The 13,441-nt window shown below is 36.8% G+C and overlaps 1 protein-coding gene and 1 long non-coding RNA gene across 9 annotated transcripts in view; one reads left to right on the top strand and one right to left on the bottom strand.

The window, feature by feature from the left end:
• LOC105204096 overlaps positions 1–13,441 on the top strand; it is a 272,220-nt gene that overhangs the window by 252,838 nt on the left and 5,941 nt on the right. For 6 of the 7 annotated variants that reach the window (XR_003269145.2, XM_011173142.3, XM_011173143.3 and 3 more), the window contains 8 exons: positions 7,479–7,727; positions 8,779–9,043; positions 9,247–9,703; positions 10,212–10,479; positions 11,471–11,840; positions 12,074–12,354; positions 12,684–12,929; positions 13,201–13,351. Coding sequence is in view for 6 of the 7 variants with exons in the window: in XM_011173142.3 (XP_011171444.2) it covers positions 7,479–7,727; positions 8,779–9,043; positions 9,247–9,703; positions 10,212–10,479; positions 11,471–11,840; positions 12,074–12,354; positions 12,684–12,929; positions 13,201–13,351 (2,287 nt within the window). In the remaining variant the exon portion in view is untranslated. The remainder of the gene's footprint in view (positions 1–7,478; positions 7,728–8,778; positions 9,044–9,246; positions 9,704–10,211; positions 10,480–11,470; positions 11,841–12,073; positions 12,355–12,683; positions 12,930–13,200; positions 13,352–13,441) is intronic. The other variant, XM_039451075.1, reaches the window with a different exon arrangement.
• Positions 1–13,441, bottom strand: part of LOC105204094 — a 135,064-nt gene that overhangs the window by 112,890 nt on the left and 8,733 nt on the right. The window lies entirely within an intron of this gene.

Consider the following 13,441-nt stretch of genomic DNA (forward strand, 5'->3'; position numbering starts at 1 on the left):
TACATATATAACATAAATAATTATAAAACTAAAGAATAATGCAGAATAATTGCATACAATAAGTAGAAATATCTTTGTCCAGCTATAGATTTGGCAAGTGGCACACTGCGTCCCAACAAATTTCTCCGAGATTTGTTCCCGTCTTTGTCAATCAAACATATCACAGTACACGTCGTAACGCTGCGCGAGGCGATGACACGCGAACGAGATAATCGACGTTGATACGCTGTCACAAACGACAATCGCGCATTTATTGTTAAGGGAAACGCGTTCTGTGAGGTATATAGTTTACGTGGAAGCCGCAGCACGATGACAGTCCCGTAAAAGGTTTCCCCTTATCCAATAATACAGGTCTCCTTCACGGCGACGTGCCCTTATTGTATTTCACCGCGCGAGCACTCGGCTCGGATTGTCCCGGGCATTGTTACAAACCCGAATTTTGCTCGGTTCCCATCCCATTATTAAATGTCAAGTAGCGTGCCAGGTTCACGGCAGCTTTGTCTCGTTTCGCACACATCTCTTGTATCATCAGGGTCGAGCGATCTGATGCCTCGATTTCAGCTTTTTGAAGATTTACGATTCCTTTTTTCCCCTTTGCGAATGTTTATCTTATTACACCTTTCTTTTTTAAAAGGAACAATCACATTATGTGGTACAATGATGTACATATGAAAGATCGTAAAAAGTGGAATGTAATTAGAATGTATTATAGCATGTGGAATACAATTTTATTTCTTTAGCTTACATAGCTCGGTTTATATTCTTCGTGCATCCATTGTTTGAACTAAACGACTAAGCCTTATCTCTCTGAGGTATATAATTACAATATCTCTTTCCAATATATTATTTCTGTATTTCTACATTACATTTCCTTCTCAACGTTTTCACCATTTTTTCACTAATGCTACTTTACTATCTGATACTGTACTATCACACACTTTTTATCCTATCCTTCTTATCTTTATCTCACATCTCCTTCCTCCTCCTTTTCTCTTTCTTTTTATAGTTTCCATAATACCCTCCCTTTATTTTGTCTAAACCTTCGGACCACATATTCCCATATTACTTTCTTATATTTGTTCAACTCACCAAACCAACCATTTATCCTGTCGTGTTCTACATAATGCTCAATATTATATATATTATACTATACAATATATTATATGATAAACATATATTCTGTTAAATATATCTGTTACTTGTATTAATATATAATTAGAATTTTATTATATTGAAATTCTAGAATCTTTAAACTTTTGAGTTTTTCAAAAAATTTGTATAAATTATAAAATATATTTTTCTCTTTCAATTTAATACGATAATTATTATTATATTAGTTCTTTTGTTGAAAAGACAGACACACGGAAAGAACAGTTTTGCTAAAGTATCTAAAATTCAGCTGAATGCAGATCTGAAAATAAATTTCGTTAGGGGCCATAAAAAAAAATTATGTTGGACCACTCAAAGTGATTGGTGGAATGTCAAAACTTTTTGCAGCATTGCTCATCACGCTTGAACATCCATAATTATTTTGATGATCCAACAAAATTATTTTCAAATCTGCGTTCAGCTAAATTTTTAGATACTTCAGCGAAATCGTTCTTTCCGTAGAACGCGTAGAATACCGACGTTTTCAATTTCTTTCTCATATTTCCTCTATGCCGTAACGTAATTTTGCGTTAACTCCCCTAGGCTCGCTAAACTTTTAGAGTTAATATATGGGCTTCGCCGCAGTGCGTAGCGCGCGCGAATCGCGAAGCGATTCCGAAATTGATGCCGCCATCCTATTCAAAAGAATAGCACCGATAAACCCGCTCCCGCGCTCTCGCTTCCTCGTTTCCGCAATTCGCGACTCTCGTAAAGCTCTCTCGCGGACGATGATTTTCGGCGTAAAACGCGTGTGCCGGGGCGAAGCGGCGGCGGAGCCCAGGTAATAAAGGGAGGGAACAGTAAACGCGGACGTTTACTGCCGATCCTTACGGCACGCGCGCTATCTCGTTCACGGGCGGTTTGCCCCTAAAAGAGTCGTACCGTACCGGGGGTGTCTTCTCTCCATCCCCTCGACGCGGTGGTAGCGCCGGCAACGGTGGCGGCGGAGAGAACGGGTGAGGAAGAGAGACTATATCGCCGTCCCCTACGAAATAACGTTTAATATCGATCGTCACTCGATCCCCGGATTCGATGTCGACCCGCCGCCACCGCCTGTCAATGACAAGCCGCGCAATCTCTACGGAAAGCGTAGTGTATAACGTTACGTCTGAACGCACGAATAGTACTTCTATCGCTGCACGCTCGGATCGGTGACAATCTGCGAAGAAAAAAATTCAGCCGAGTCGGATCGAGTGACGAGACGGCATCCGGCAAGGGAGACGTCATCCCGAAGGGATTGCGAAACTAATTCCCGACCGTCATGGAGAGAAAAATTGAGGAACTGAGCTCACATGAAGTGTAAGAGCGCTTGATAGTTTAGAATATTTCATCGTTCAACGGGTCGAAAGTACTTTTTTTTTTATTCGTTAAAAAGACCAAGCGAACGAATCGCAAAATAAAAGAAATGATTGAAAGACCAAATATTTCCAGCGGGATATTTTAATGAAAATTTCACAAAGAAACAAAAATGGTAGATGCTGTGAAAAACATTGAAAATTTCGTAAATTTGTCATAAATGTGTTTTTATAGCATTCATCGTTTTTATTTCTTTCCCAAACTCGGACATTATAGTCACGTACACTCGAATATTTCTTTTAAACTCATTTTCGCTGACACGAAATAACGCTGTGAAAAATCCTTTTCCTTTTGCATCATCTTTTTGTTATAGTCTGCTCTTGATATAACCTTTCCAATATGTAATTTACAGTAATATCTGTCAGTACCCAGAAAAAAAGTGTGTTTAAATTAATGAAATCATTCTTTTAACTTGGTTTTTTTTTAAATTGAAGTGAAAATATCTTTGAAGAAAATAAAAAATTTATTTAATTTCAAAAAATGATGTTATTAGTCTTTTTTAAAGAACATGCATTCTTTAATTTAAACAAATAATTTTTTAATTTAAAGCAAGTGACAGAAAGTGACAGAAACTGACAGAAATGTAAGAAATGATTTAGCTGTTCTGGCTTTGAAAATGTATTTTTTTTTTTCATTTAAAAAGATTTGCATTGCACAATTTTCGATTTACTAAACTACTTCTTTAATTTTAATAAAAGGAACAAAATTTAAAAATTTCTTCAAATCAGAGAAACTTTTCTTCAACCGTATAGCAATGCATAAATTTCTTTGATTCAAACAAATTTTTCTTTTTATTCGAGAAAACTTTTCTCTGTATATGACATACTGTAACAGGAATAATGCCAAAAAGAGCCAGATTTTGCACTGATCCGATGTGAAATAGGATATTGAAATATAAAAATTTTTAAGAATAGAAACAATAGTCAATAATAATTTATTCTTTTAGTGCTAAAAAAATGTATTATAACAACAAACACACAGCGTATAGATACCATAAAAATTGCAGATATATTATTAATATGAGGAAAATCAACATTTTCGATTTTAGTTATTAACTCCGATTTAGCTAAATTTATAGTAGAAAGACAAACACCTCCTCGATTGAAATGCCTGAATTTTTTTAGCTGTTTCTTTGAGGAAAGTATATATGGGACTTCGGGACCTCGGCGTCGCCGAGAAATAACGCGTGTCGACGAGAATTCGCAGAAGGCGGACGGTCTGCATTTTTACTCTCCCTCAGGCCGAGGCACGACAGAAAATCGTTGGTTTCCTCGCTCGATGCGACGCGGGGGTGTGTTACCGAGGGCCGACTGTTATAAATCAGACACACGCACCCTCTATTAGCACCCCTGTCCCCGACAGGGCTCTCCGCGGCACTAATTCAACGTTAAACGCCTTTCTGCTAATAACGACCAGTTATTATTACCGCGGCCGACCGCGAATCGCGAGAGAGAAGCTCGTCGCCGTCGCTGGTAAACAATGCGCTTGATCGTTCGTCGAAACGTTTCCGACTCGTTTTCTCGGTTGAACTTGGCGCGTACGATCGTTTAAAAGAGCGAGTCCTGATTCGAGGCAAACAGTAATAAGAGAGGCGAACTGGTCACGAACTTCACCGCCACGTAATTACTTCCGTTTGAGAACTAAAAGAGGCCTCGGCACTGGCGGGTTAAAGTTTTTAAAGACCTCAACGCTGCGAACTTCCTATCCTATGGTACTGAAAATCAGACGTTGAAAGGTCTTCCAACTTGAGAAAGCGAGAATGGTACCTTGAAAATTTGAAAATGAGAATTTAAAAGATATCTTAATGTACCCTTAATCTTACAAAATTCTACAGAAATTTAAGAAAAATGCTACAAAAATCTACATGAAAATACTAGAATTGGACTTTTCTAAATTTTTGTAAATTTTTGTATTTTTGTAATGATGTTCTATGACTTTTTCGATGAAACTTCTACAACGACTTACATCGAGCTACATTTATAAGTAGCTTACTTTAGCGAAAACATTTCTGAACAAGTACAAAGTTCTACTAAAATTAGAAATTTGTAGAAATTATTAATTTTTTTTTTTTCGAAGAGATTTATTTTTTCATAAAAATATTTTTTCTTAGAAATAAGTATTTAATTACTAAAAGTAACAAATGTTCCAATTCAAGCATTTTTTATGAACTTTTGTAACATTTCTTAAATTTATGTAGAATTTTTTCCGCTAGAGACGTATGGCAAAATAATTTTATGATTTCAAACAAGTTAAAAAAATTGAAAGCGTGAAAAAAAAATTTATATACTTATATAATATGTTCTATAATATATTTAAGAATCTTTTTTTTTAACGGAAAAAAACATTTTATCTGATTAAATTGAAATCGTAATTTGCGAATTTATTTTAAAAAATAGATAGTTTGTTTTAAGTATTATTTATATTTAAGATGTAAGAAATCAATTTATATTATAAAATTTTTTAGGAGTTTGAAGATAAGCTCGAAAATTTCAAGTCACGATTTCGTGACTTCTAAGAAAGCAATCTGCTATTTTCTGGTCTAGTTTTTCTCGGAACACTTTGCTGTATACACTGAATCTAAAATAGGCATTAGAAGAACGTTATTACAAAGCAGTAACAATATAATTTTTATGTAAAATCAATTTTTAGGTAAAACTTGGAGTTTTATGTTTATGTTGTAACATTTTGAAATAATATTTTTCTCATTTATTTTAAGTTCAGTCTGCAGAGCAAAGTGTTCTGAGAAAAACTCAGAAAATAGCAAATCACTTCCTTAGAAGTCACGGAAGCATAAAATGTGAAACAATCGAAATTTGTAATTTATCTTGAATAACAAAAAACTTATGTTTTTAATCAGTTTTGTATTACAAATTATATTGATATTTGAAATTATCATAATATACAGAAAAACTTTTTTCGTAGTTGGTAGAACTACAAATGTAAGTTTTTATTACTAATATTATAATAATAACTATAAAAATCGAGCTCTTAATCATAATTCTTTTACCATGCAATTATAGTCAAAAATATTACAAACATTTTTCTCTAAGAGTAGTAGCAAATAACACTTAAACGAAGAACTGTCTACATACTATTTTCCCTAAAATAATTCGCAAATCTCTCCTTACTTATTTACAGAATTTTTGATGGACAATATAATTTTCAATGAGAATTCAAATAGAGATAAAAATTGATTTTTGCATCTGTAATCGCCTGGATGAGACTAATAATAATAATAATAATCTGTGCAACCAAGATGTTTTCCACGTGTAGTCGAGTATTTAAGAGGCAAATGGCAATCGTCACGAGTGCTACGTAATTACTCCCATTTGAGAACAGGAGTAAGAAGACCGCGGATGTTCTAGGTATTTTAAGAACGGATAATTTAAGAGCGGTTCCGTTCTGTAATAAGACCGTCCGTCGAGATAATTGCGGAAATATCCGTGTTGTGTTGCGCCCTGGGATATTTAAATCTCCGCGATCCACGACCGGTCGATTTTCTTTTTACAGTGACCGAGTTGAACGCGAACACGATGTTTAACGCCCAGAAGTCGCGAGGAGCGACGTGAGTCACTCCAGCTTGATAGGATCGAAACAATCCATTAGCGCTTAATTTTAACGACCGCCGGGAATTGGCTCTAGCGCGTGCTATAACGCGTGGGATATATTTAGGAGCACCCCCGGCCTTCATTGGCCTGCAATTTTTTACTTTCACACCGAGTTAAGAACGGGATTACGATCGCGAGTATGCTTTAAATAGGATTAAAACCGTCGAATGTACACGAAAGTGTTCGTCGAGCAATAATTTTCTCTTGCATATTACCAGATGATATAAAGTCCCAGAAATTAAAGTGTTAGATTTTAATTGAAGTCGCGTTTTACCTTATCACATTATTCAGATATTTTTAAAGAAGAGATGAAAAATATATACGATATATACTGAGAGAAAAAATATCTTACAAGAAAAATTTTACTTAATACAAAAATATTATTTACTCAATGGGCCCCAATAGTTTATTTACTTGCAGTCAAGTTAAAAATTTCTCAATTGAAATATTTATGTAAACAAAATCAAAAATTTTTGTTCATATAATTTTATCTTGCTTTTTTTCTGGAAAATATTTACTGTTAGACTATTTTTATATTCAAGACAATCAGATTTTCTAATCTAAGAAAACAATTTAATTAATGTTTAATAATATTATTAGTTTATTTGTAAGATCATTTAAATATAAAAAATGTAAAAATATAAAATTATACATAAGGTAATATGTATACTTAACAGTAAATATTTTTACTTAAACGAAACAAAGAAATGCTTGTATCAAAATATATGGTTTTAAGAAAAAGTTTTTTAATTTAAAACAAATTTTCTCTCAGGGTAGTAGAATATCAAATATTATATATTTATGTAATTCCGAAAACTTGTAGGTTTTCACAAATTACATCTAGAAATTGTGGTGTTATTATTTCTTGAATTTTTGCCAAATTTTGCTCTTTAGCATAATACCCTAATTAATTACTTAGTTTTTATATTTCAAAAACTGCAAAGAAAAAGAGTAAGGGAAAGAAAAAATTTTTATGTTGTAGAGATACCATTAAAGATACAAACAATAATAATTATATACAATATTAATTAGTTATAATGATCGTTATCATATATATTGTATTTTAATAATAGTACCAGCAGCAATAATTATTCTACATCGTTGCGGAGCATGTCGTAATTAGAGATGTTACTGTTAATTTTCAGACCCGACACATCCCGATGATAATTCTCGCGCCGTTGTAACAAATTCCGGATTATGCTACGCTTATCATCGTACTGTCACGTCGCGTAACATTGTTCGTAAAATATCGTTAACAATTCTCTGTATCCTGTGCATCGTGTCTTTGTGCGACGTCACGTAATTTAGGGACCAACCGGTCTGCCAATCGAATGTGCCGAGAATAATTTTCCCTTCTGTTTGCAGGCGCGCGTGCATCAGTACCAAACGCAGATATCGAAGCTGCAGCTGGAGAACGAGTCGATGCGTGGTCAGCTGCGCGGTCTGGAGGCAGCGTGCGCCGGTGAAGTGCACGCCGCGCTGGTCGCACGCTTGGCGACCCTCGAGACGGAGCACGCGGCCCTGGCGCGGGACGCCGATGCCCAGCGTCGGCAGTACGAGCGGTGCCTGGACGACGTCGCCAACCAGGTGGTCCGCGCTCTCCTATCGCAAAAGGTTCATCGCTATGCTCTCGTTACCACCTTTCCCCCTTTTCTCTGCCTCTTGTTTCGTCTCTTCTCGCCCCCTCGGAATAACCTGTATCCGCTGCGAACGCGAAAACGCGCGTTTTAGGCGTGCAAAGGCTGTTATGTACATAGAATGCTGAAGAATTTGCGTGTATAAACTTTGGAATTGTCTGGGGAATTTCGCGAGAGGAGTTTCCGCAAGCGTGGCTTTGGAAAGGCTTCCTTACTTGAGACAGAAGTTGAAAATGATGATGATCTTATTTGTACATATAAATAAGATTCTTACACTTTATTTAATTTTACATAAACTTTAATTAAATTTCACTTAGAACTTCATCTTTTTTTATTGTACTTGATTTAGATCATTCAAGGAAATATAAATGGAATTTGTAATCGTGGATTTTCAACACTGTATTGTATAATAATGTTCAGGACTTTTCGCGCTTAGAAAGCTAATAATAAATGTTCGTTCAAGAACATTAAAATTTTTTAAGAGCAATAAAACGTCGAAAAAATGTTATATTTTCACTCATGTATTATTTGTTCTTTTTATAAAGTAATTTAGGAAAAAAAATGTAAAAAGTAAATGTATACATGGCAGTATACAATCATACATGCAGTTTGTATAAATCTTTAGAAAGCATTAGGATATTTTTTCCCCCCCCCAAGATATTTTTAATATCAGTATTACTTTAAAAATTTTTTAAATATTGTTTTCTGGATAATTCGCCGCTAACACACTGAGAAAAAAATTACTAAATTTTAATAAATATTTGAATAATTGCGATAAAATGTTTACTAGATAAATATTTATTTAGTACAAGAACCATTGATTTAACTAATATTTTTTTTATTGAGTAAATATTTATGAGCCGTAAGTTAATATTTCATTGCAACTATTCAAACGAATATTTATTAAAATTCAGTAATTTTTTTTCTCAGTGAATGCTTCTTCCCACCCGCTAATGCGCTTTTTTTAAATGATCATCGAGAGAAATTATCGAGAACAAGAGTACTGATGACCAACGGATTGTTCTCAGGGTCTCAGGGAAGAAATAGGCGCTTTGCAGAGACGTATACGAGAGCTTGAAGCTCAAAATCGAGCATTATCGGGACTCTTGGCGCAGGCTGCCAGTCCTGGAAGCCCTACCGAATTTATCCAAGGAATCCTCGAGGCTGGTCCAGCCGCCCTGGTCGCCGCCTTGGGCCTGGACCCCTCCTGGGTCCCTCTCTCGAGGCCGCGTTCCCTCAACTTGCAGATACCCGTGATGGCAGCCACTAAGTGCCGACGCAACCGACCTCTTGGTATTAATCATCTTTTATTACAATCGACGCATTTATCATAAAATTAAACATAGAAATCTAAAGAGATTTTTTTTTCGTTTTTGTGACGTTTCTCTTCTATCGCTTGATAATGTTATTATACCTCAATGATGCAATATAGAGTGATAAAACAAAACCGCAAAACACCCACTCTTCTTGAGACTGCTCGACCGAATCGTTTGCAGCGCAAAAACCATCGGAGGAGGAGGGCAGCGAGAGCCCGGAGAGCGGTAATCGCGACGAGGGCTACTCGACCATGTCGAGCGACGTCCAGGGTGAGGGCACGCGTCAAGAGCCATCTGCGCGCGGTCTCGAGGATCTGAAGGAGGCGACTGACGAGACCGAGGCCGACGTGTCGCCGGACGCGCGTCTCGTCGCCCTCGACACCGGCGATCCGGACGTTCTCTTCCTACCTCTGAATCTCACCTTGGGCATCAACCCCCGTCACAGTTATCCGCCGACTAAGGATCTGCTGCCCTATCAGCACGTGATGCGCAGCTTCTCCGATAGCCACCTCTGTCTCAAGCTCACCACCACCACTAATTTTACGCCGTATAAGCTGCCTAGCCCCATGGCCTCGTCCTCTCTCCTGCTGGTGGAGGAGGAAGGCTGGGACGCTGAGTACGTGCAACAATGGCTGAGGTATGTTTGTTCTGTTTGTACAGTATATCTCAAAGGGCGTGTAATTGCTGGATTATGAAGATTTTATTAAACAAACATAAAATGTGTATGTAACACCGAAGATATACTTAAACCTTTGATGTGAGTCTTCTATGTTCTTCCTATTTTTATCAATGTTATTAACTTCTTTTAGAGATTTATTAAATCTCTCTCTAGTGAACTATATTGTTACTTCCGCGTATCACAAATCGATAAAAATATTACAAAGTTTATTATAATAAAAAATGAAATTGTATATTAATATAAAAATCAGATTACACAAATTTACATTTCAAATATATTACACACGTAAATTGTAATAAAGCTTTATATATTAATACAATTACGTTACGGTTTTGCAATTGTATATTTTATGAAACTAATGCGGTCGGAAGAGAGAGAGACCCATTATTTTTGGTAGGAACCGATAAATTACTGATAAAATCGAAGCGTAAAGGTATGCTGGAATTGATCACCGTACGAGTTTCAGGCTCGATGACAGTAGAAGCGCACAACAGCATCGGGATCTACTCGAATTGGAGTACGACAGGACGGAGCTGGAGGATTGGAGTTTCTCCCTGTCCACGGAGGACCTCGTACAAAATGAATCCGCATTGTGGAAGGAGCAACCAGCTACTACAAATACGCCCGCCCTGCCGGCAATCAAGGAGCATAATCTCCTGGAATTGGAGGAGGACGCGAACGAGTGTCTATGGAATGGCGCGAGCTATCTCGCCGACAGAACCGGAGGAGAGCTGGTATGTCCATCGAGCGTTACATATCGATCGACGTCTACCATGTTCATTTAGTTAGCTTAATAAAAATGTCGAAATTACGAAAAGTCTAGTCTTCTGCAGGCTGATTAATTCGAACGAATGCACACCAAAATAGTTTCGAATAATGCAAAAAAGTTAATGCTTGGAATTTATATTCCATTTCTCTTCGTTGCTTATCATTGTTTAATATTTGATATTGCAAAAATATTTGTCTCAATATTTCAAATAATTACTTGCTTATTTCTTATGTTTTCATTTCAAAAGTTTTATTAAAAATTTTTAAATATTTTGAGACACCTGACATATAATTAAGCTCGAGTCACTTTAAGCTCTAGTCATGAAATTAATTTTAATTAAATACATACCACTTGGGTTGGAATAGGAAGATCCATAAATGAGAGTACATAGATATTATTTTAATCATGAAGTTAATTTTAACTAAATACATTTCATATATTTTTGGAAAACACTATTTCATAATTAATGAGCATAATGTTAGAATATTGTATTATCATCGTAATCTCATGTAATGTTTGATAAGCTGTCAGAATACATGAGATAAAATCCAAATATATGTGTATATATGTGTATATATATATATATATATATATATATATATATATATATACATTTAAAAGTGAATTAAAAATGCTATTCCCTAATGTTGAAAGTAGGAAAGTTATGTGACGTCACACTATTGTCTGACGACGGCGTAGACATTTCTTGTATATCATATTAGAATTTTGTATCGTAATATCTTCGTTTGTAAAACACGTAGACAAAAAAATAAAATTTTTTTTTACATAATTCGAAACTGAGCTATCAATTAACAACTCTATAAGCCATTTTTAAAAATTGAGAATCTTAGTTGCATGCGCAATTGGTCGATTTGCATAATAAAGATAATACATGGGGCGATCTCGCGTTACATATACTCAGCGCGAGCCACTACCGTGTCTCTTGATTTTTTTAGGTTGCGCTTTTAATGGACGCGAGAGCAAACGGGCCTTGGCCATACGCCTCGAGTCCCGGTGCGTCTTGGAGCAGCGAAGAAGGTGCCCTAGAGAACTCGAGCAAGCGTTCGTCGGCAGCGCTTTCCGGCTGCAGCGACGACCCTGACACTCCGTCAATTGGCACAGACTTCACCAGGGACTTTTATCGGCTAGTAAAGTTCGAAAGTACCAAGAGCCTGGCGAGCACATCGTCCAGGAGCGGTAGACCTCCACCGGACAGGGAACAAGCACTTCAGAGTGTTCTGTCTTTCATCGCCGAACAACAAATGTACCTCGCGGAGTTACCAAACAATCCCGTGGAACCACAGAACGTGTCTCACTCGACCGAAGGTGATTAACCAATCAATCGTGTTTGCTAATTAAACAGAGAACCTCTCGCGCTATCTATTTTCCATCCAAATTTACATTATAATTATAATACATAAAGTAAATTAAAAAATAGATTTTGGTGCTACAAATTGAGTGGTCCTCTTAAGAAAAAAATTTTTTTAAATATAGAGATTGGAGTTAAAATAATGGAAGTGGTACTAAAAAATGTGTTTTAAATCGTGCCACTTTTACAGAAGTGGGCCTTAGCAAAATTGATTCTACGGGAGAAACGAAAGTAGCGGAGGTAGAAGGATTGTCCGCTCAGGAGAGCAGTACCGGAAACGCGATAGAAATAAGCAACAACGACGAGCTGCTCGATCAGATACAGGTACCACCGTTGGCACCCGAGGAGAGGATCGTTAGCGCCGTATCGTGTAACGGCGGTATCACGTATACGACGGTAGCTCCATCGGAATTGGGAGCCGTTCCCGAGGAGGACGAAGAGGTCGCGACTTCCTCTACGCCTAGTACGGTTGTAAGTTTTTGCTTCCATATACTATTCAAATTTACATGAAGAAAAGGAAGGCGGCACTCGTAAAATTTCCTTGTTTTTCCTTAATAATTTCCTTAATAAGTTCCTAAAAGATAAATTCGCGAAACTTTGATGATGTATTTGTTTCCCTTAATATTGATTATCAGCTTTATAATATGTAATAATATTCTAAAGCAATATATAATTAGTTATTAACATATTAATTAATTATGTTAATGCGGCAGAGAGATTAATTTTGTATTTATAAATAAAATTCGTAATCTTATTTCCAGTAAAATGTTTGGCTACAATAACGCGTGATTTTCATACAGGTCAGCCCGGCACGAGCGATGCTCTTCGTGGAGGGTAGAGATCGAACATTGAGCTTCCATGAGCGCGCCACGTCCAAAGACGTCATAGACGAATTGAACCGCATGATTCGAAAGGGCGAGGATACTACCTCCGCTAACATCGTTCACAACGACTCACAGTTACCGCTGGAGAAACTAGATCTCGCTTGCTGTTGCCCGACAGGATGGGTTCACGTTGAACGTGATATTGACTTCACCGACCCCAAGGTGAGCTACCCGCCAAAACTGAAGTATAGAAATTTTAAGTAACAGATAAATAGAAAAACGCTCGGACAGAGCATGCTCTGATGGTTCCATTAATTTGCGGATACAAGAATTGAATTGAAAATCGCTAGAAATTATTTGCATAATAATATCATTTTTCAGTAAGAACTCCCACAAATGAAAGATACCTACTACGTAACTTGCTTTACTTCATTATGCTTTTAATTTCCACGTGAAAATAAATGCAATACTGATTTTTTACACTTTCATTTAGGCTAGAGCCAATCTTTTAGACGTGATGTTAGCAAGCAGCGAAAGTTCCTCGGCGACATCGAGCAGCGGTTCGGCGGGCAGCGACTCGGGGGATGAACCACCTGATTACCGCCACTTGCACAGATTACATCGGTACCGACGGCAAAAGAAAGGTATTCGTCTTCGGGTATCTACTCCGTAGACACTTTCGCCATGCCGTTTTCGCGCATCACCACTTATCATCTTTGCGCAAAACGCGTAAT

The sequence above is a fragment of the Solenopsis invicta genome, chromosome 6 (genome assembly GCF_016802725.1).
Source record: "Solenopsis invicta isolate M01_SB chromosome 6, UNIL_Sinv_3.0, whole genome shotgun sequence".
Classification (NCBI taxonomy): Eukaryota; Metazoa; Arthropoda; class Insecta; order Hymenoptera; family Formicidae; genus Solenopsis; species Solenopsis invicta.